At 38.9% G+C, this 24,739-nt stretch overlaps 1 protein-coding gene and 1 long non-coding RNA gene across 7 annotated transcripts in view; one reads left to right on the top strand and one right to left on the bottom strand.

Annotated features, from left to right (window-relative positions):
• The first annotated feature begins 1,627 nt into the window (after window positions 1-1,627).
• LOC114016244 (uncharacterized) lies at window positions 1,628-9,407 on the top strand. The gene is made up of 2 exons (XR_003560592.2): window positions 1,628-3,083; window positions 4,300-9,407. It is a non-coding gene; the product is annotated as an uncharacterized LOC114016244 (long non-coding RNA).
• Window positions 7,102-24,739, bottom strand: part of MAPK9 (mitogen-activated protein kinase 9) — a 30,872-nt gene continuing 13,234 nt past the window's right edge. The window contains exons 6-13 of one of the 6 annotated variants that reach the window (XM_055718092.1): window positions 23,828-23,993; window positions 22,461-22,532; window positions 18,163-18,345; window positions 17,096-17,220; window positions 16,539-16,602; window positions 14,841-14,912; window positions 14,664-14,747; window positions 7,102-14,091 (exon numbers count right to left, since the gene is read on the bottom strand). In XM_055718092.1, the coding sequence (XP_055574067.1) occupies window positions 14,075-14,091; window positions 14,664-14,747; window positions 14,841-14,912; window positions 16,539-16,602; window positions 17,096-17,220; window positions 18,163-18,345; window positions 22,461-22,532; window positions 23,828-23,993 (783 nt within the window). In that variant the 3' untranslated portion in view covers window positions 7,102-14,074. Of the gene's footprint in view, window positions 14,092-14,663; window positions 14,748-14,840; window positions 14,913-16,531; window positions 16,603-17,095; window positions 17,221-18,162; window positions 18,346-22,460; window positions 22,533-23,827; window positions 23,994-24,739 lie in introns of those variants that run through there. The other 5 variants (XM_055718090.1, XM_055718093.1, XM_055718094.1 and 2 more) reach the window with 5 other exon arrangements.

Below are 24,739 nucleotides of genomic sequence, written 5' to 3'. Positions count from 1 at the left end.
TCAGCGCTGCTGTCAGCACACGCCACAGAAAGCTGCCCGAGATGCACAAACCCCTCTGCACCCTGGGTCTGCGACCAGCAGCAGGACACCCAGCAGACAGTCTCCTGCTTGAAGAAACCATTTTCTGTGGCAGGACCTTGTGCATCGCCCCCTCACCTTCATCCCACCCTCAAAGCTGGCACCTGAGCAGCAACCTTCAGTGCAAGTTTTTGTTCACTCACCTTCCTCTGTCCGTGCTGACACTGCCAGCCCAGCGCCCGCATTAACCCCTTGTCAAGGGGCTGTCAGCTTCTGAGCCAGGGAGCATTTTTCTTCATGTGGTTCCTGCTATAAAGCCCCACCACAAGCACTGACCTCCAGAAGAAAACAGAGAAGCCACATCTCTCTCAGCCCCCCCACCCCAGCACCCTTTGTTACACCATCAGCGCTGACAAGCTTCACATGCTGCTGCGGCTTCAGAGCAACCCGAGGTGAGCACGTGTGAGGGGCAGCTGGGAAGGGGCCTTGTTTCATCTGTCATCTTTTCTTTGCACATCAGCTCCAAGGTAATGTCAAGGTGAGTAATTAGCAAAATCCAGAAATGAAGAGAGCTCTCCCAGAGGAGCACGAGCTAGCACAAGCGTCCAAGCCAGCGCCCAGCAGCCCAAGGAAGGCGAAGCAGAGCAGCGCAGCATGCTACACCCTCACAGGGTTTTCCCGGTCACTTTATTGCATGGTTGACTCCACAACGGAGCGGCCCTGCAGCAAACGAGCACCAAGAGAAAGGAACCGGTCACTGTCTCGGTGCCAACACACAGCTCTGGTGTTCGAGGCATGGGACTAAGGGCTGCTTTTCCCAGGTCCCAGCCCCACGTGATGAAAACCTGCCGCCTCCAAAGGGGCTCCCACATGAGCTGCTTGAACCAGCTCCAGCAAAGCATTGGCTGGGCGGCCATGACCAGAGGTGACGTGCCTCCTAATATCCTGTATCCCGCGGACCTCCTTAATTTCACCCACATCATGTTGTTACCACACTGTAACTGCAAAGGGGACCACGAAGGTCAGGCTGCTCCTGGTCCGTCTGCCGTCAGGCAGGGACCCCTCGGCTGTCCCGCTTCTCCCTCCCGACTTGGCCAGGATGGTCCATGCCGGCTCCCTCCCAGCCTGCCGATGGGCAGCAGCGCCAGCATCGCTCCCCAGCCATCAGGTCTGTGCAACAGCAGCTGCTGGTGGGCACAGCTGTGCCTCTCTCCTTGGGGGGGGGGGGGGCAGGAAGAAAACAGATTAATCAATGAAACCAAACCCAGAAACTACAACCATCTGTCAGCTTATTAATAGAAACAGAACTCATGTAAAGCACTGGCATTAAAACTCCAGGAATATCTTTTTCTGGAGGAAACGTTTAGGTTAGCAGCAACCGCAGTATTGGGTAGGGAGAGGGGGGTATTGATAGTGGTGTTTAAATCAGTTTATTGTTTTACTTTGGCAAAATCAAATTAGGGGATTCCCCCCCCTTCCTCCAGTACAGCGTCTCAGCCTCAGAAGGCTAAAGCCTTGTCTACTTATTTTGTATAATCCTCACCCCAGGCCTTCTTTACATCCCTAAGACACCCCACCCCCCCACCCCCCCGCCCATTTCCAAGACCCTTCCCACTGGAGGGACGCAGGTGACAGTGGGCAAGTGGCTCAATAGCCTCCCTGCCCCAGCTCCTGCCCCACAGACGTGCCAGGTGGGCACACTGAAAGCCTGGGGTGGCCTTCACACAGCCCAGTAAAACACTTACAGAAATAGAGCAGCACTTAAACCAGCTCATTTTCACTTCTTGTGCCATGAGAGGGAACAGGTGGGCGTCAGGGAAAGAAAACAACTTTGCAGATTATTTTAAACCATCTCTATTAATCTTCAGACACACATTTCAACTGCATGCATAGTTTTCTCATCTTTCATTTAGCTATAATCAAGTTATTTCTGTACTGTGCTTGATTCTCTTGTGAGAACAGGCAGCTAAAATAAACACTCTGTATTTATGCACATCAGTTATATTTCAATTCCCTTTGGAAAAAAAAAATACTTGATGTGGCCTAATTTTCCTTACCCTCTGGTTTCTCGTCCTTGGAGCACGATGGCCAGAGGAGCTGGCCTCCCTCGCTTGCCCCACGGACGGTTGCTCTCTCTGCGGCAGACAGAGCGGGAGCACCAGGGATGGATGGGGCAGCACCACGAGCCATTTCACACTCGTGCCGCCTTTCTCACGCCTGCCTGGCTGGATTCGGTGCAGCCACGACCGATGTAACCCGTCTCTTTTCTGATGCCTGCACAGGGAACACGAGCAGCCCCATCCCCGCAGCCTGCCGAGCGGGCACCCTGCTCCCCCTGCGCAGCCCCAGGACCAGGCTGGTGTGCAGGATTCACCCCCCAGCCCAGGAGCGAGGCTAGGCAGGGGCGGACAGCCATCAAATAGGCCACCTACAAATATCAGACAAATTAGACCGAGGGTAAGAAAGTAGTAGTAGGTCCTGGAGGTGAGAATAAACCAGCCACAACAATAAAGGCGAGCGGGCAGCAGCCGGGCGCAGCAGCTCAAGCCCTCAGCCTGCTGTGTACAAACAGCAAGGCTGGAGCCTGAAATAAGATCCATGCTCCAGCAAAATGGATTATTTCCAAGTATTTGAAAAGCTTCTAACAGCTGTGGGTGAGGAAGAACACTCTCACAGCCTGGGACAAGGCAGAGCAGAACAGACAGAAAAACAAGGTCTCCTCTAAAACAGAAAAGGCATCGGAGCCCTCAAGAGCGCCCGGAGGGCACAGGCGGTGCTGGCTGGGCACACTCAGGCTCCCACTGCTGAACCATGTTTGAAGAAAATCCTCCTTCAAGATACTTGACAAAACTTGCCCACCCAGAGGGCTCCCAAGAAACCAACGCAGCTGTAAGTCATGTTTTGCAGGACCAGGAAAACACGGGACACATCCCAGTGGACAACAGCAACAGCTTTGCTTCCTCCAGTGACTCGCCAGCAAACCCGACCTCCCCCCAGCACCACCTGGCAAATCTGAAGATGCTGATGTCCAGACAGAAGGCCAAGTACGAATCTAAAATCGCAAGGTAAATAATTTTAAAAACTATGAGGCTTCAGGGAAGGTATCTTTTCCTGCTGTGTGCAACTACTACGGGGTCCTTCTCTGTGAGTAGGGTCTATGGATGCTGCTGCAGTCCATGCCTCCACACACCGCTGCGAACGCTGCCCAGGATCCAGCATTACAGGATTAGGTTAGCAATTATACAGTTACTCAAATTCATTGTCACGTGAGGTGCTTGAGAAACTCCAGAACATCTGTAAGATTTTTTTTTTTTTTTTTTTTTTTGCAGGGCTGCACAGAGCTCTGGAAAAACCTCAGGTCTATTGTGTGTTTTTCCCTTTTGCCTTAATCCAATACTGAGCCGTTTCTCTAGGGAAAAATATACGGGCTTCTCGGCAGCGTTAGCAGTAAGTCATTATTCTTTACAAATTGCAAGTCATGAATTTTAACAACTCTGAGGAAAGTGTTCATAAGTATTTTCCCAGTTTCTAAGATTAGAAACTGAATAGATTTAGCCACAGCTTGTTATCAAAGCAAAAAGGCAGTGACATTTTCAGGATCCACTTTCCGTATAGTACTGCTTTTCTATTGTGTAGTTAAAAGGAATTAACATTTTAAATATAGTATTGTTAATTACTTAAAGTTACAGGTATGTCATGCAAACTGACATAGAACATAAAATACCTCAATGCGCATAATTTCAGCAGATGGCAAGTGGGTAACGTTGAATTACACTTTGCCTTGAACACTGTGTAAAGAAAAAACTCCATTTAATCTTCAACTTCTTAAAGAAGTAATCATCAGTTTCTTCTTAGTAAAGCAACTATTCCTAGGTTTTTAGCTGCCTTTTTTTTTTTTTTAATCTTTGCTGTATTCTGCTTTTATTTTCTCTTGCAGTTCAAGGGAACTGCGATATACGCAGTGTTTCCTAAAATATGTTGCATTGCCATTTGCTGTTAGACTACTGTAATATTCCACTACCAAAAAAACCCCAACGCCCCAACCCCGAAACTGACTCCTTTGGCAATGCAATTATTTATATTTATTGTAAAATAGGATTACTAAAAATAGCAGCTTTTATTTTAATATGTAACACCATAAATTGGAAAAGTATTGGGGATGCCAATACTTGTGTTTATGGGAACGTATGTTAAAAAAGGCTAGCTCTAAAAATGCCTCTAGCTTTATTAAGAAAGGGGAAGGAAAAATCCTCTAATTTACCATGCCTGTCTTTCCAACAGCCTGGAGCAGCGAAACAGAGAGCTGCAGTCAGAGATTAAGGGTTTGCATTCAAAACTGGGACAGCAGCGTAAGTGGTACAGCCTTGTGGAGATGAAAATGCAAAATGCAGAGAGAGCAAAGGAAGATGCAGAGAGAAGAAATGAAATGCTCCAAAGAGAAATGGAAGAGTTTTTTGAAACCTTTGGGGAAATTAACAGATGGAAATAAACAGGAGCACGTTCAGTTTGAAATGGAGCTGAACTGTAGGAGAGAGGAAGGTCACATCCCCATTTCAGCACATACTCCCACTGCAGAGGTGAAATAAGAAACCCAGCAGCAAAACCTAGGCTATTACAAAGGGAGAAGTTGATACAAACTCCTCAGAATCCCTGAACTCCAGGAGCTATGCACCACCCTGCTCATGCCAGGGATTCTTTCTCTCACTGGAAAAAATCTTTCCGGCACTTTGCACTTCCAGCTCCAGGCCAGCCCATGCAGCGTGCTGGGGACGCACCCTGGTATTTCTCAGCCAGCCTTGAGTCTCCTACCAATGCACTACATGTCCAAGCAGCTGAGTGGTTTTAATCAAGGGATGTCACACATGCTGGAGTGTTTTACCAGCCACACCAGAGGTACTACATGGGCTTTAAGAGAGCGCTGAACTCACACCTGCACCCCAAAGCCAGCTGCTTCGGTTAAGAGACAGAGAAACAAGATGACACACCTGCATCTCCACACAGCTCCACGCAGCACAGTGACCTGGCCCCATGGCACAGATCCAGGGCTGTTGTGCAGTCCCTGCCTGCTCACTAAAGGGATACTCATTCATGGAGGAGGTCTCTTACAAAGCCATTTACTCCTCCAGATCACGACTAGCCTCCCTACAGGACTCCCATAAGAACACATTATGCTTAAGACTATCACCAGTAGGCTCCCTCCCTCACATCTCTTTGGAGCTACCTCTCTCTACGCGAGAAATGCATTCACTCTTTTGATACTATTTTGATTAATGAAACATATGCAGTTCAGCATCAAGAAAATAACCACTGTTCTTTTAACCCAGTGCAGAGGAACTTTAACAGGAACACTGGCATCTGTATACTTAAACCTGTAAAGAATTTAAAATTGTATGAGAAAACCATGTGGCTCATTATTTGCTCTTCAGCAAGCTTAAAAGCAAGAGTGAGTTACCAAATAGATGGTCAGTGTCTCGCTAGAACAGCTCATGGTGTGTAAGCAGAAACCACACAGATGGTTTTCTTCTCCCCCAGAGAAGAGCAAGCAGCTGGTTTTAAGATGAAACATGCATCAATCAGAACCCCAGTCTTATCCCAGAGGGCTCATGGAGTGAAGCAGCCCTGCCCTATTCCATGCCCAGGGCAATGCTACAAGCCCTTTACGTGTAAGTGCACACTGGCCAACCACTGCATGCACTGCCTGGTCTCCAGCAGCGACCACTGAACCGCACCTTGCTGCTCTGCTGCCCTACCTTCGCACCAGGTAATCGTGAACCCAGCAGTTTTTAAATTTGAATTCCATGCGCTTACATTCTTGTTTCTTTTCTCCACTTTTTTTTTTCTTGTTTACCTTCTCAGACCTCATTACTATGAGAAAAACAACTTCTCAAAAAATTTGGGTCTCATTTAACCAGTTCCATCCCTCCTTACCTTTCTAGAACTGTCCTGCCAACTTCAAGAATTTGCAGGAAATATAAAGGAAAGGTATGACGCAAGGCAAGGAATATACCTGGGTAATGCTTTGTAAAGCACTTCCCTGCGTGCATGTCATCATCCTGCTTCTTTGTGTTGCCGTTGTTGTCCTTGTTATCTATTAAATGAACTGGATCTTCCTCTGTAGCTGAAGCAGCAATCTCAAAAACATCCTATCACCAAATCCAGGGGAGCTTTGGGATCTACCGGGCATCCCTGCTTCATCCAGATACTCTGCTGCAATGCTCTGTAGAGAAGAAATAAAACTTCCAAGTTCTCCAGGCAAGAAATGACAAAGCTGCTGTGAAAACTATTTCAGACTCTCATAATGTGAAGCTTTTACAACACCAAAGTCTGGCTGAGAGCCCTAGCCCCGTACCTAGAAAGGCAGGTATGTTAACCCTCCCTTTAATACTGGAAAACCTTCATTAAAAGCAGTTAGATCAAAGTAGCTGTGAAGTTTTACTTCACCATCCCTGGAGTTAGAGCAGACAGCTTGGCAAAGTGCCTGGAAACCTCATCACTGTCTCTGCAAGAATACTTCCCTCTTCCTCAAAGTACGTACAATGGAACTATTTTTTAAAATTAGCTACACCTCTGTTTTGCTCAGTGGGAACAAAAACAACACATATTGTTTGGGCACGAGGTGAAGAGAAAATTCCTCCCAAGTCCTTTTATGTATGTACATATATACACACACATGTATATAGCCAGTAGCTTACGCGAAAGTTGCAAAGAAGTCTGACAATCTGATTACGATACTGCTTAAGCACACGGATGGGAATACAGATCCGTCAGTATTACCAGGCGAGCTTCCGCAATTTAAAAAGAACGCATTTCAAAATACGCTTGGCAGTAAAACCAAGTGTTGTTGATGTGTCCAACTGTTGCAGCTGATCAGGAGAAGCAGCTCCAACCAGTCTCAAAGCTGTTCTTCATTCATTTTTCATACCAATACTTACTTTTTGGTTAACTGGAGGCTAAAGTGGTAACTGAAACTTTATGTTTGACGATAACTAAGAGCGTACATCATTTTGGTTACAGAAAACTTCAACACAGGAAGAACCAAGCAGAAGAAAACATTGGTACAGTAAATAAGACAGACTGCTCAAATCTTTTAAGTATACATATTTATTTGTAATTTTACAGTGGCTTTAGTACTGTATTACGATAATGTTTTTGGAGGGAAAAAAACCCAAAAAGCTTCAGAACGAGGCTTTAACTAGAAATTCAGAACTTGTTATTGACAGTTTTCCTTATGAAATTCTAGCTTCCTTAAAGAAAATCAATCAAAAAAACCCCAAGGAAGCATGACTGCTGTCCATTAAAAAAAAAAAAACCACAAACAACCACACCCAAAAAACTTTCTAGTCATCCTGAAAACAAAGTCCAGCATCAGACAAAATAGCCACTGCATTGAAAGGAACATGTTCCTATTGCACAAGCATCGAGAATGAGATATGACATTCAAAGCCTAATTTCATAGGCAGAAGAGGCCACATGTATCTATATAATTAGACTTCAAAGCACACCTTTCTTCTGAAATTATATTCCATACTATAACTAATATTAAGGCCATAAAATCAGAACACTGTAACAAGTGATAGGGCTTGATGCTACTTTTTGTGACATTTGGAGAGAAGGTGGGAAGAGGGCCAAAACAAGACATACAAAGCACTCTGTCGGGAGTTAGAACTTGAAGGCATTTCAAAAGAAATTCTCAAACTGATTTGTGGAGGGTTTTTATTCTGAGTCATTAGATGAAACAGGATTTCATAACAAATCACTCGAGGAACCTATTATACTCCCTTAATAGCATGTCTTCTGGAATACACTATAGAATATATTCTTTGGAATTAACATCTGAATTTGTACGAAAACAATTATTATTTCTATTTGCTACTCCCTCTTTAAAATAGATGAAAATTTGTATAATCTTTATAAATTGTCTTAATGATCAGGTAAGGCTTCACTGTACTGAGTTAACTGCACACAGGTATCTGATTTGCTCTTAATTACATATCTTGGTTACACTGAACTGCTAAAACCACCTGGGGACCCCAACATGTCATATAACTTAAAGAAAGGGATAGTTATGTATTGCTGTCTTTTCTAATTGTGTTCATTTCATTAGTGTATAAACACCTGAATGCAATAGCTCCAAAGATCCAGTGACTACCATGGAAGTTTAAACATTTTACTTTAGGAAAATCTGGGAATCTGATGAAGCTGAAAATGCACATTAGTCATTTTATAAAGTTTGGCTTGCCACCATTTAAGAAAATATTGGTATCAAAAACAGACAAATACACTGCTAACCATCCGTTACATTTTCTTTTAAAAAATTAGCACCAATTTAAGAGTCTGAATTCATAGAAAAGCTAGTGACACACTTGGTTGTTCAAAAAAGTTTTTCCCCCTTAGAAGACAACACAGTAGCATATGCTCACGGGTATTAAATTAGCTGTTATCAGTAAGAAAAATGACTACTGTTTCAGTAGTTAATGAACACAAAATGTTGTTCTTACCTGATTACTTTCTCCTCTGCTTTTGTTATCCTAAGAAACTATGGAGTGCTGAACTACAGACCCAGCTGGGAAACAAATACACACGTACTTACTTAAGTACACCCTAGAAAGTACCAGGGTCTCAGACTAGTATTTCAGAACAGGGACAGTGTCTTCCTGTGGTATTCATAGAGCATCTACTGCAGCAGAGTCCCCATAAGCAGATGTTATGGCCTTACCACAGCATGTACAACTACCTTATGATGCATAGCCAAAGTTAATAAAAAGGGTTTTGTTTAAGAAAAATAATCCTAGCGCTTATAGCCAGCTGACCTTGCTTTAGGAACAATGTTGTATCTTTATGTAATAGATGGCTAGGCAGTCACATTGCTATTCATGTCACCCTACAGGCATTTGAGTACAAGATGTTTCCCAAATGATCTCTTACTATGTGTTAAATTTCAGCCCATAAAAAATTTTCTCATTTCAAATCTCTCAAAACAGGTTTATATTTAAAGGAACACGCTGAGCAAATCTGTCAGAAGAGCAAAGATTGCAACCAAAATTTAAACACATTAAACATTTTTTCATGTTATTCCTTTTTACACCATATACTGGTTGTATTTAGAAAAATCCTAAAGTGCTTCAAACCCAGCAATTAATAAAGTTGATTTGTTTTGTGCAAAACTGCAAGCACCTTTTCTAAAAATAAGCAGCAGCATCAAGGAATAAAAACTTAAACAGTTAAAGGCATTTCCTCTATTTTGTTTTGAATTCTTGGACCACAATAATTTGCCATATTTTCAACAAACTGCAGAAGTGTGCATTTTATTAGTTTAATTTTATACTGGACTTGTTATACATATACTGTTTGAAATAGCGGACCCAGGTAAATTTATATCCACAAAGCAACATTGTGGGATTGAAATCCAACAACTAAATTTTAGCTACAAAAATAGTCATTTTATAGAACACAAACGATGATTATCTCTCCACTTTCCTCCAACACTAATATGAGAAAAGATGGCTTACTTAAAACATTAGTTTAGCTCCAGACATTTTTAGCATGCAGGGTGGGCAAGAAATAAAACCAATTTGATAAGTTGTGTAATAAGCTTTTAGAACATCACTATCACTCATGTAATAGACAATAAAAAATATATGTAAAATAATGAGCCAGAATACACTTTTTCTGTCATATTTCAACATGTTAAAAATAAAATCAAAGACACTCTGGAAAAGCAAAGAAATCACTAGATTCATCTATAGGAACTCAAGTCCAAATTCTGCATCTGGGTGCAGGTGTCCCTGGATCAAAGCCAGTTTTGAGCAGGAATTACACAATACACATCCCAGGAAAGAATTTGGTTCCCAGTATATGGTATCACCAAGTTTAGCATCAAGCCCTGATAGAATCCATATGACATATGTAGAATATACAGACAAAGGCTGTTCAGCATTTACCCCCCACGACGCTGCAAGTACTTCCAAGTGTCACAATCCAAATGAAACACTCCGCACCCCCGTATTGCTGCAAGACTGAACCCGTACTCCAAACCAGCATTATGTTCAGTAAAGATTTGTCTGCACTTTAACATCTCAACTTCCAGCACACACCAACTAGACTGCGCTTCTGCCAAAAGAAGGGTCATCCACGTACTTCTTGGAGACTCAGTATCTCAGCTGTATTTTGAAAGTCTAAACCCTACTTCTTTCATAATATCATAATTTTAAGCCAAATGCAATCATATGGAATCTTTTTTTTTTTTCCTTTTTAATTAATTCTGAATAAACACATACGCTCTGTCAGGACTTAAAGACAAAGAAAACCTCCAGAGCCCTCTGGTGCCTAACAGTTTTTGAAACTTACCAACCAACTAGTTAATTTCTAGTAAAGGTTGAGTTTGTTTTTCATTATGTTGACAAGAAAATGTAAACCCTTACTGGAAACCTTACAAAACTTCAAAGGCTGTTTGCAAACAGTAGTTTCCAGTCATTAGTTTATTTTGTATGATCCATGCAGACAAAGCCTTAATTTTGACATTCATTTTTCATCTTTTTCAATAAAAAAAAACCAGACTTGTCATATCACAGTATTTCCTCAAAGCACACTTACAGGCCACTTATCCAGATTTCAAAACACCAAGCTTCTCTTTCTAAGTTGATTTGGTTTTTCTCTTTTGAGGAAAAATGATACGAGCACAGATGAAATGAACTGTTGAAAACATACTCCATTTCTGCAATGCCATTCAGCTACTCAGTGTTCATATATTTAACATAATGTTTCTGGTAAATAATCTGATTGATAGCCATAGATCCTTCACTTTTTCAGGTGAGCAGTTAAGATTACAGATTGTATCTTCATTGACCACCACTTATTTTTAGTCATCTTTCATAAATTGTTTGTATACTGTGGTAGTGTTAACACTGTACAAAGTCTCTCAAAGAAAAGCAACATTCACGTTTACAAAACTGAGCAGGTTTCTTTATATATATGTATATGTATACACACGCTCACATATTCTTAATCTTTAAATACATATAAATATTTATAAATGCCAAAGTGCAAAAAAATGGTCAATTGCATCACTTTACATACATGATTTTAGTATTAGGAATAAAAGTGATTATATTGCACACCAAAATCTCTAAACTTTTAAACCCCTATCAAGTTACATACGCATTTTGTTTTCCATCAATGATGAGGTTCTCACAGCACTGACAATCATTTCACAAATGTGGCACTGAACTTAATCTGCAGTCAGGAATACAACTATATGTATGTAATCTGCATGCAGTGCATTTATAGTCTATATGTGCACACTGACACAGCATGGGAACTTTAGCATGCATCTGTTCTGCATGTGTTTTCCTGAATATAATCTGCATATGTGCCTTCTTGAAATAGATGTTCATTCAGGTTATTAGCAATTCTGTTTTGAATTATACCAGAATCAAAATCCACAATATTCACAGACATGCTCCAAAGGCAGCAACATTCCTGTAAAATTTTGAAGCTTCAATGTATGCCACAGCAAGAAGACATCAAAAAAGAAGGTATGAGACAGCTTTTCCTACAGGATTTGCAAATAAACTCAGTTAACTGCAGGGGTTTTTTTTATTCCAAGAGTACATACTCAGGCTAACAGTATGTACTAGGGGAAGGTCATATACCAGTTCAAATCATGGAGATCTGGTAGTTACGTTGAAAAAGATAATTTAAATCACAGAATAATTCAGGTTGGAAGAGACCCAGAGGTCATCTGGTCCAACCCCCCGCTGTTCTGAGTGGCTCCAGTCCAATAGGAAAAATTCAAACTCTGCCAATTTCTAAAACACATAGCAGGGGGGAGAAAAAAAGTAAAAATAAAAATTAAGTATTCTAAAGCAGTAACTGTTAAAATGAGCACAGCACAGTGCAATTTCAGTTGAAAAAGATTAAAATCTTGAAAAGTGAAACCCAGTAGATTACTTCCATAGTGAATCACTAATGCTCACTTTAAATAGGTGTCTTTAATAGTTGTTATTTGTGTAAGTTAAAATTACTAAAGTTATGCAAATGAACAGCAACCTGTACTGCTCTGCTATATGGCAAATACGTATTTTTAAATGTTTTTTTTCTAGTGACAAAAATGCACTAAAATATTTCACATATACTGTCAGTATCCAAAGATAAACTTTAAAAGCAAACAACAAGAAAAAACCCAAGCCTCGATATCCTGCAATTCAATTACAGAATTTTAAAGATCCAGGATTCCAGATGACAATTCTGAAGGACTTTGTTAATTTTTAGATTTTTGTTTACCCTTCTGAGACAGTAAAACCTTATTATTTTTGCTACAGCAAATTAAGCTATTAGAAAGGGGGACAATTTTAACATAAAAGCAATGCTTGTGTAAAGAGAAATTGCTGCTCTTCAAACCAAATTTTCTTTTACAAGAGAAATATGTCAGTAATGCAGTGGCTGTCTGGGCCAGTATATTTTATAAGTTCTAGTTATATATTCAAGTCAAGAATATCTGGATCAACAGCTAAATATAGTGCCTTTAAGAAAGTGGTGTTTTACCTAATCTTGTACATCTCTATTACTCTTATAGTTACATAGTTTAGTCTCACATGCACGCACACACAAGATCCTTTAGCAAAATTTCACACCTGTGCAGTCCAAAGTGAATGTGTACAATTTCATGTGTAGTATAACGCAATTCAAGCCCTATTCTACTGCAAATGTTTTCCAATTAAACCTGTTTTGCAATATAGTAGGCAATGTTTATATTATAGGATTCTGAAAACTGTACTGAAACAGCAAATGATCTCTTCCTTATCTCTGACACTGTATTTAGGAAATCTGTTATTAAATATGTATTCCTCCCCCAGCAGAAAGAGAGGTTTTCCTAAGGTGGGAATAGAGCTAAGCTCTTAACTAAATACTTAATTTACAAGTGACTCAGAACTACTGTATTTTTATTTCTTTACTCATGAGATAGAATGGACCCATTAAAAAAAATGGAAAACATTTATGCAGCCCTTTTTGAGGCTGCAGGTCTCTCCAATTCATCTGTCCTTTTGTCAGTTTCCAGTGAATGAAGAGCATCACAGATTGATTTCCTTTTCTGTTTGTTTTTGTTAAAGGACCAGTATCACAAACTAGAAAGTACAAAACATTTTAGCACTCTCTCCTCTTCTACACAGGCACTGTTTCACAGATAAGTCACTCATCATTCCTTAAGATTTAATTAAGCCGCTGTATCTTCCATCCACGTTCAAAAAACTGAAAAAGTTAGAGACACATACTCATAGGTGAAATACAAAGTAATGGCTATAGTCTTTAAACTTTACATTTATCTCCTCTACAAGAAGATAGAATCATTGGAAAGTAGAGATAGAAAGGGCTCAATTAAAAAAAAAGTGCTATGTGGAAGAATAACTGTCCTTTAAACACAGTACTGAGAGCATTCAATGTGTGAGTTCACACTTAGATACAACGCTCCAGTCGTTAAAAGCAAACTGCCACAGTCACACGTTAAAACAAACTTCACAGAGACTACACATTCAGAAAACCTACTAATAAGCAACACTGTACTAAAATGTAAACAACGATTGTGTCACAGAAGCCTGCCAGTCGGGACTGAAGAGTCATGAACCCACTTAAGAGGAGTTATTGGCTAAAGGTCTATTATAACTGCTCACCTGAAATAGGCCGAAACGAAAAAAAGCCTGTAATAGTGTCTAAATTTAATTTTTTTTTGTTCCTTAGACATTGATTTGCTTTCATTCTACAACATTAAGCAGGCAGTTTCATAACAACTGAGTAAAAAAACCAGGCATTACTTTAGCAGAACATGCAGAACATGGAGTTTTTCTACTTGTTTCCATGAACTTACAAGCAATTCAGGCCCAATGGAAGCAAGAGTTCTTTTCCAAAGTCAAGTCTGCAATCCTGGCTGATCATCGACATCCTTCAAGTGGTCCTGTCAAGGCATCGAGGCTGCTGTCTGTATCTGAGGCCAATGTTTGCTCTGTTGACATGGATGAAATGTCATTGATAGATGATGACTGGGAAGGACTGGTGTTGCTATTCACTGCTGCATCTGTGCTAAGTAAACCAAACATAATAAAATCTGAGGCAAGACAATATTACAGGTAAAAATAACCACACTTCTAAGCTCTGAGCATCACTTTTCCCAAGAAATCCTTAGAAAATAAAGAAATAAAAATTAGAAAGGCAAGTATGAAGTTCCCTAGCACTCAAAACCCAAGGTGAACATTAAGAGATTTTTATTCTTCTCCCTCTTTGGGGAGGTGGAAAAAGAAAAAAAGCAATGTACAATGTGAACAGTGACTTGAGTATCGAGAGATCCAATAGATATAGTTAATAAAAGACAGTATAATATTCCAACTACTGAACCAAGAGAACAGCAGCAAACATCAAGGATTCAGTCATGGGCATAAATGTGCACTGTTAACTATTTTAAAGGACCCCTTACGCTATTTAACCCTGCATGAAAGGGACTCATTCATGCAGAGGCACAGAGTAAGCATTCGGCATAAGAGGAGGTATCTATGCAACAGGTGATGTAACATGGCATCGATTATTTCATTTGATGACCGAGCCCTTTGGGGAGAAGGCAGCTTAGGGTGCTGGACACAAGACTTCCTGCAACTTACTTTGTAACAATGAAAAACTACTGCACACGGATCTCCAAAGGCAGATCAGAATCAAAAGTCTTGAACAACAAAACGTCTTCCTACCTGGATTATTAAGGAGGGTTTCGTCACTCAACAGCGCAACAGATCAGCACTACGTACCAGAGTTACACGAGAACTACTGAAACAATGACTAACCTGAGGGCTGATCTTTTACCACACCATTCTTGCTCCTTTCTTCCCAATCCATTACTTCCTTGTATATTAATTCTTGTGAGAGAAGAGTGGGAGGAATGAGAGAAGAGACAGAAAAAACACTGTAAGCTCACAGAGGATTTATATACAATTCACGTACATATAAAGGTACAATTAAATGGTTAAGACTCAGTCTGGACATACAACTGTATTTCTTCTCCCTCCCTCCCCCCCCCCCCCTTTTTTTTTTTTTTAAGGCCTACAGCAATGATCAGAGAATTTTTGAATGCATCACAGAAAGACAGTAAGCATGTACTAAACCAAACATTTTATAAATAGAATAGCTGTCCATTTAAAAATAACACCCATCCACACACCCCAAAACTTTATGTATACCTATGATGCACTAATATTAACTCGAAAAAAACCAAAAACAAACCCTGAAACAAACCCCAAACCAAACAGATTTGGATTTAAAAAACCAACACGTGGATAAGCCCTGGAAATTTCACTTTGATAACAAAACCATACACAAACATCTTTACTCTTAAAGAACAATCTCAATGGATACATTGAGGAAAGCCTGGAAAGTTAAGGGTTAAACAAAATATTGCGTGAAAACTCATTTACTACCCAAGGACAACTCAGGATACAGACACCTGAACAACAACAAAAATAGTCGGAGCTGTAGATTTAAAGGAGCATCCGTTATTCTGTTTGATGTGTCTGTAGTATTGCTCATGCAAGCTGGCTTACCTCGGCCCTTCCTAGAGCACAAGACTCTTACGGCTGCAGAGCACCAGGTACACTTTAAGTTATACCTTCAGTTAAATCACAGTAGCTTGTGAATGTACCCATAGTCTTAATGTAACAGAGTAGCAATATTTAAATAGTTAAGACCTCTTTAATTCTGAGTAACATTTACAAATAGATTCAATTTAACTGACTCATTTTAACTTTCCACCTTGCATTAATCCAAAATAATTGGAAGCGTACCTGTGCAAACATGCCCTAAAGAAAATATAAATCAGCATCAGTACCTGAAATTTAAAGAGCTATTATACAAAAGAAGGAGCTTTCTAAGTAATCAGTAAGGATGCCTATCACCCTTGGTCCTGTGATGGTAGATGTTTAAAGTCTGAACCGCCTCACCATTCACTGTTTTCACCAAAATTAGGAGGTATAATTGATTTCAGTACCACAATGCCATTAATTCTTTTAAGTCAACAGTTTAGCCTATTTGGTCAATAAACGAGCAGTGACAGGAAAAAAAAAACCTCACCAAAAAACCCTCTTCTGCTATTTAAGACATTTAGAACAAATGAATTAGTAAATATTATCAAGAAATATGGCTTAAATAATGCACAACAAGAGAAGGCACATGTTTCTCTTTCACAGAATTTTATATTAAGAAAAACCTTAATTTTTAACATTAAAAAATGTTAAGATTACAAACACTTAGGAACAACAAAATACTTAAGGGAAAAAAATGAAAGCATTTTGTTGAACAGACTTCAGAACGTTACGTGCATATACACATACACATTCACTCCAAATAGAACATTTTTCCGTATTTCCATGACTTCTCATATGGCCACAAGCAGTACTGCATAATTCCAATCTAGCACACTTGTACTGCGAGCCATACACTAATAATACAAGTTATTACAATAAATGTAATTTGTCATGCTCACTTTTTACCTTTCCATTCTTCAATCGCATGTTCTCTTTCTTCCAACTGTGCATCATAGATTTGAGGCGGAGGCTACAAAGAGAAGAAAGTCTACAGTTTATCTACTACATCATGTTAACACAGCCAATCATAACTAAGAAATCTAAAAATGACAGCTTTTTTAGCATTTTACCTTCATTTTCAGCAGCCTATTCCCTGTAACTTGGACACATTCATTCTACAACTCCAGAATTTGTTTTTAAGTCCTGCCCCCCACTGAAAGGCTGTTTAAAAACAACTAAAATTAAACTCACTGTAAGGCTTTATCGGGCCTTAAAGAAAGTCTCCTTTTTGAAAAGATTTTGTAAAGTAATAGGAGTTATGAACAACCGCTTTCAAAATTATCTCAGCTCCACTCCAGCAGCTGTTCCTCAGGTGATTCTGCCCCTGAAGTTGATCCGAAAGGTTTATGTGTGACTTTTGCTAGCCAAAGAATGAGTTCAAAGCATGCTCTTGGCTAAAACTAAAGGTATTCTTTAAAGTTATTAAACTGATATCTTAAAATTGATTTTAAACGCAAACTTACAGCTTCTGCTTCAGCTGGATCATACCAGACAGTAATATAAGGATGACGTAAGGCTTCATCTACAGAAATTCTCTTGTCTGGATCTACTACAAGCATTTTGGATAATAAATCTCTAGCTTGGCTGGCTACAAAGGAAAAATGAAGAGAACATACATGTAAAAGAGCTGTAGAGTTTAACGTCTGACACAGGAAATGAATACTGGGAAAATAGGACATACACTGTAATACAGATTTCACTGGGAAAACAGGCCAAATCCAAGCTTTCCTACACCAATACTTTTCTTAAAACCCCCCCCCCCCCGAGGTCCCACCCCTTTAGCATAAATGTTATTTTGCTATTATCCAAAATAAACCCTGCAGCTGACACCAACCAACTTCTATTTTGAACAGTTTGCTGTTACATCACGGGTCACAGTTTAAACTACCGAACATAAAACACGCTAAACATTTTTAATAAGCTTTTTAAAAATACATCTTGGTACAGTAATGATCTAATTTCTGTCATATCAAATTATTTTTTTAAAAGGTGTACTGCACAGTAACTGGCTACCCATTGTTGCAGTGCCACTTCACTGACATTTCTTTTTTGTCTGTACAATCATTGTAATAATAAGATTTGCTATACTTTGACTTTAGATAGTTACTGGTAAAATTAAAAAACTCCACCACGTTATATTCTCTAGATGGTCAAATAGGCTTTTTCTACATAAAATAACTTGTTAGAGCCTAAATGAGTTACATGCATGCATCAACTAGAAATTACAAATAACCTCCATAACAAGTATTACTTTCAGAGAACACTTAAATGACAATGGATTCTAATTAAGAGAATTAAACAGAATACTGGTGACAGGGAAATAGTTCTGTATTTAATGGCTACTGCTAAGATTCCAGGACGTCATAAATTAGACAGAAGGTATGCAGCTTCTAACATTGACACCTACTGCAATAAACATTTTATATCTGGGTTTTTTTAACTAAGCATACTGCAGACATTTTAAATAAACATACTTTAAAAGAGAGAGAGAGAAAAAAAGATGGAGAGGAAAAAAAAACCCTTGCCTTACTTTTTAACTTGTCACGATCAGATTCTGATGGAAATATCCAGTCTGGGAAGAGCTCTTCAAATTTAATACCAGGATATTTTGGCCTGTTTTCTACATAATTCCTCACTGTAGGCTGCAGTTTCTTCATAAAGTCTGCTGATGGCGTTCCTAACTGTTCAATAACTTTATTCCATTGATCAATATCTGCACCATATCTTTAGGAAAATCAGCTGAAGAATTGGAAGTCTGCACTATACAAAAATATCACTTACAGAAATCTGAAAAGTTAATGAAAACTTGGACAAAGGACACAAACATGAAATTCATTCTAGCATCAACAGTATTCTGAGCTGCCATGCAAAAAGCTAGATTACATAGAAATAAGATTCAGACTTTGTAATCTTAAGGACAGGCTGGAAGTGCTGCACAATCCGTTATGCTTAAGTATCTTAATTATCATCCATTGGCTAGTATTGAAAGCAATCCTTTTTTGGAGTCCAAATCAAGCTTGACTTGGCAATTGTATCCATAGCAAAACAACCATAAGGACGGAAAAGAAAGGCTGCTGTTCAATCTTCTGAAGTACAACATAATACCATCAACACTGAAGATTCTTGAAGGTAGGGAAAAATATATGAAAAACCCTAATGACACATACATCCCATTCAAAGTTAGGAATTTTTTGCCCATCTCCTCAGGAAATTAGGCTTTGGGTTGTAGCGGGGGGGGGCGCACTGGTTGGATGGTTGGGGTATTTTTGGTGGTGGTTTATTTTTTTAATTTTCAACTTCAGAAAAGGTTCAAAGGAGTTCTGAACAGTGAATCCAAATTCCTGTTGTTTTTTTTACGCCAAGACTACTCTATTCTTAAATTCAGAATTTCAGTATTTGATAGGAATTGCACTTATTCAACCCCAGGTTGAAGCATGCCTCCTGTTTCCTCTGGGCTGTCCCTTCTCCCTCTTTTCAAGTGAAGGCAATCCCCCCTAGATGTGGTGACACTTATTATAGAGATACCAGAATCTGCTCTGAATGAGCCTAATCAGGACAACAAAGCTCATTTATCACACTGACACTGCATTAGTATTCCTGGTATTTAAGTTTACTCTGATTTACACTTTACAGGTTTTTCCTGACAAAAAGAACGTGCAATTCCGGCAGTCTAACCATCCATCTTGCAAACATTCATAGCTGAATTCATCACCTGGCACTTCAACCCATCCATTCTCACATTTTGCAACAAAGTAACAAATTTGCTGCACTTCGAATCAAGATGTATTTAAAAAACACTAAGGTACTTTTATTTCAGTTAGCAAGGCAAGAATACAACTAGAAATATATGTATAGTCACTGCTTCATGCTAAGACTTTAGACTTCTAATAAAAAGACTGAAAATTTTATTTGCTTATTCAATATATTCCAATGGAAAAACTGTATTAAAATCAAAACTAAGAAGCCAATATTGTTAACTCTTATGCTAAAACAAAGCACATTAAAAAAAAATTAACATACATCAGGAAATTTTGTTCCTAGTTGAAAAACTGATTTCTGTGAGATCTCCACCAATCTAGATTCAAGAAGATGCTTTTTCTTTGAATAACAGCAGTCTGGTTAGTCAGCTAATCAAATTAAGAGTCCAGAGCACTGAGGGAAAAGCAGAAAAACCTAATGACCTATCCCACTTTACTAACAAGAACTGGAAATAAACAATGTCCTGGATTGCTTCAAAGTGCTTTACAGACAAACTGAGAAGAAAAACACCTTCCCCAGTATAGAGATGGACTTGGAATTAGCTAAGCCTGTTACCAGAAACCCAAATGAGAGAAAACCGTAATTGCAATGTAAAGCAAGCAGGGCATACTATGTGAATAACCTTGCAACCTGCACACACAAAACTACCCTCCTTGTTCTAGTGACCCCAGGGTCAAAAGTAACCAGAAGTTTAGCCCAGGCCAAGTCTATCTACTTACTTTTTGGGACCCTGGAAGAAGAGAAGTAGAAAACAGTCCTTATTACAATCACAATCAAGCATGATTTTTCCCAAGAAAGCACGAATACCCTCTCATGCTTTCTTATCAGCCAGGCAACTAGCATCCTTCACCACCCCAGCAGAAAGAGCAATAAAACCTCTCTGGCGCTGCTAGGCTTTCCATTACTTCATCCTGGGTACCTACATTGCCTGCTTTTTCTACACTTCTCATTTGCAGTGCAACAGCAACTGCCAGTAACTCGGGCCTCCACAGCACCAGTCAGGAGCAGGTTCAGGGTATCCATCGCCCTGGCAACATCAAGCATCTCATTCCACCCCGAGCACTGCTGCAAGTATTCTGGCAATCCCTGTCGACCATATGGGAAAACACAAACTATTGAGTCTTAAGAATAAGTAGGTTTTCCTGAAGACAATCAAGGGCACATTAGGCAACATACTGAACTTGGTTCCTGCTAAATCCCCAAATACTAAGACACTTTAAAATTTGAATTTAAAAACAAAAAACCCCACCCCAAACAACCAAAAATAAAAATAAAATAAAAAAGGAAAGCTTTATGGCTATGCACACCAGCATCACCCATAAACCACACTGTCAAAACAATCCTGCAGCTAAAGGTAAAAGACAGTGACAACCTGACTGAAGCAGTTATCACTCAGGAAATGTTTCAACAACGTCAACAGTTACCAGTATTCCACATTAAAGCCAACTGAAAGCCTTACAATAAGTACAAAACCCTGTAAGCACAGCTACGCACTTTGATAAGATACTGGGGAAGGAGACTCCTTGAAACAGACTGGTGAAGCTTCAGTGACCTCCAGAGAACCACAAATGGTAACTTGCATATTCAACAAGTATGGACAAAATTTCCTTCATTGATTCATGGATAAATCAAAGTAGCCCATGCTGACATGCAGGTGAAAGACACATAACACACATGAAGAATTGTGTTAGGTTGGTCTGAAGGCTTCAAAAGGGAAAACAATAAGTATAGAAAGGAAGAAAGGTGGAAAACAAAAAGACTTATTTAACAATTAATCATTTGTACTACTAAATAATGCATGATCAACTGCTGAAGATTAGTGTCATGAAATTTAGCATTAAAATTGAGAGTCCTCCTCTGTAAGATACATAGGTACTGTGAACAGGTACTTGTATTTTTAGTGGTGGACTCAAATTTTCCTTGCTGACAAGAAAAAATACTATACTTTCTTCAAAATCTTACACCACATGTAGCTATAGCTTCTTATGACCTACCTACATAATGGGCAATTTCAGTTTAATTACATTGTCTGGATTCTACTTATTGACTGATCAATTTTGAATGTCTAGTCCTACAACACGACTACTTTGTCAGGTATTATTTGTAAAGGCTGAAATTGGTTTACCTCCAATTTTTATAAATGGGACTTGATAACGAGTCAAATTTTTACATGTTGTTTCTAGGGAAATATTTTTAAATACATTAAAATCAAAGAACATTTACTTCATTAAACGATCACTGTTGTTCCCTTCATACAGTGTAAAGCCTTGTTTGTGATCCAGTGCTGTATTTTTGAGATTTCCAATCTCTAAGGCATGAAAACATATACATGAGGGTTTTATATGTTTTTAGTACAGTAAAATTTCCAACAATTACTATCGTACAAGAAAGCAGAATTTTACGAAGGCAAATCAAGGTCCAAAAGATTTGAGGGAGAAATGGAGGAATAACAATCTTATAGAAAAAGTAAGCCCAAAATAAAATTTTCATAGAATGAAAAAAACTCCAAAAAGAAAAAAAAGTTTTTCTTTTTATATTAAATAATATTAAGAAAAAAAGATTTCTCATGCAGTGTGCTTGCAGTTAGGACACTGTTGCCCAGCAAGTGCTAATAAGCAAGAAAAAAATCTGACTGAAACCCCAGAAATTGTACAATAAAAAAGTATGTCTACCATTCAAACGAATAGTAAGCAAAATCCATGCATAGTAAAAAGTAACTTTTTATGCTTTTGCTTATAACACTTACCTACAAAGAACAAAAGTAAGAAAATACACTTAATGCTATTTATTTTTTAAACCTAACAGGAACCTTTTTTAAGCTACAAAAAATGAAGCTCTTAATATAAATTCTATGGAGTCAACCAGTACAAATTACATTAAATGTAGCCTACTAAGAAAATAAAATGGAAAGCTCAACAATTTGGTTAATGACACTAATTTCAAATCATACAGTAGATCTACTAAAACATATTATTGAAAATATTATTTATGCTTTTATACTTATACAGATCAAAATAATTGTTTCTGTTGGAAGTGGAATGGGATTCAAGGATGACTAGGGAAGGATACGATCAGTGCCTTGGAATATCACACAACCTTTCACCAATTCTCCCATGATGCACCCAACTGACCAGATATCAACTGAAAGTAAAAATGAAATGATCAAATTATGGAGTATCATGAACAAAAGTGAGGAAAAAACAAACAAAAACATCTAGCATCTACAATAAAACACAACAATATGGAAAATCAAACTGCTAACATGAATTTTCAATCATATCAACACCAACTAACAGTCGCTAAATTTTGTTATTAGCATTTTGTAAAATATAGTCAGTTTACATTTCTGAAAAAAAAACATGAAGAAGGATACAATCTCTTCCTGGGAACAGGACTTTATGCAGGACCATTTCTGCCATAATGCACCCAACAGACCAGATATCCACTATCATATGTTGGGTGCAACAAGGACAAAAGATTAAAGAGGGTTTTTTTAAATACCACAGTTTATTTATTTGTAAGTTCATACTGCATTCCTACAGTCCTGCAGATAATTTATTTTTTTGTCCCATTCAGAACAGCCTCTTCTAAAGTTCTGATCCACATCAGCACTTGCTGTACAACAAGCTGCCTTGCACATTAATGAAAAAGGTTTTTTTCATTATCTGTGGCCCAGCAAGGTCTTGAGAGTCCCTTATTTTACACAGCCAAAGTTACATGTATACAAACAGCATGGTATCCCCAAGCCCATGATAAAGCAAAAAGATGTAGTAGCGTAAGAAGTCCAGAGAGGACAGCACGTTACTCCACAGCTACTAAAAATCAGCAGGTAAAACCCCCAATAATGCAAGTCAAGGACAATTTCCTTGCCAGCAATTTTGTTGACTGAATGTTCAATATATTACAGCTGTGATGTTTTTAATAACATAACACCCTGCCTCTCTTGAGTGCTGTGCAGATTTAAGAGTGTATAAGGCATGGTTTGATAGAGATCTGAAACAGGTTTTAATAATCAGAGATGCAAAAGGGGACCAACTGTCAAAATAAGATGCTTCAGAATGAAGTCACATTGATATAAGGGTTTATTTTTATATTGATGGTTGTTATTTTTTTTAATATCATCCAGCATGTCTCAACAGTTTTTTGTAGAATAAAAAAATGTCAACAAGACAACAGGACAACGCATGAAATGATGTAACAGCAGCAGGGGAGAGGGAGCAGTGTATGTTAAATGGAGACAGGCACACACAGCAGAAAACTATTACATTCTCCAAAATTATTACAGTGTAATATTTGTTATTTCCAATACCACGATTAATGTACTTTAACAGACATGGCAAGGTGAAATCAGCCCTCCCTCCTCCTTTTAAAGCTTTTACATTCTGCGACAGATATGCTTTACACAAAAGATTTAAAGCATTACTCCAGCAACTTACCATTCTCTTTATATCCCATTCCAAGGATAACTTCTGGTGCTCTGTAATACCGCGTTACTACATACGGAGTCATCATAAAGTTAGTACATGCTGTTCTTGCCAGTCCAAAATCAAGGATTTTGAGCGTACAATCTGATTTTACTACTATGTTGCTGGGTTTCAAATCCTAACAAGAAATTACGTCAGTTAAGGAAGGATCAACACAGAATAATACACACCCACCCCTCCACAGTCAATATATGCCACCAATTAATTTCATTAACAACTGCATATTCCTGCTCTGATGTATCTGCTTGATTATACACAGACTAGAGACAAGTTAAATGCTGCACAGCTCGGTACTGAAAAAATTCAGCGAAAACCAGAATTAACATTGTCTGCATTTTTATTTTACGCAATTGTGCACTGCCAGTATAGTCAGTTACATGTACATGTGCACAATGTGTATGTATATCTGCTTCCTTTAACACATTAAGTGGACCTATTTTGAGCATGAATAGTTGCATGGTAAAGGAGACTGTGTTCCAAATACCGTCATTATTAGGGCACAGATCCTAAAGACAACATCGTGAAATAGTCAAGCATCTGTAGGAAAAGGAGCATCCCAACACACAAAGCATCAGTAAGTGTATTTATTAATGACAGATAAGCCACCTGTGTTAACAGGGATTAACAAGTTTCACAGAATTAGGATGTAGTGAACACAAAGTTACTTAATGAGCGAAGAGAGAAACAAAATACTTTAGGAGATATGCCTCACAGGAGCAGTCATTATTTCACCCAAAGGAATACACAGTTAGGGGCAACAAACCATGTTCTCAGGTACAGAACTTCCTTTTCTTAAAGGACATGGGAACATGCAACTAGTTCATGTGAGTTTACATGTTTCAGTAAGGCAACAAATCTTCTGCT

This window comes from Falco cherrug, chromosome 8 (genome assembly GCF_023634085.1).
Source record: "Falco cherrug isolate bFalChe1 chromosome 8, bFalChe1.pri, whole genome shotgun sequence".
Lineage (NCBI taxonomy): Eukaryota > Metazoa > Chordata > Aves > Falconiformes > Falconidae > Falco > Falco cherrug.
This window is presented reverse-complemented; position numbering and strand designations above follow the sequence as displayed.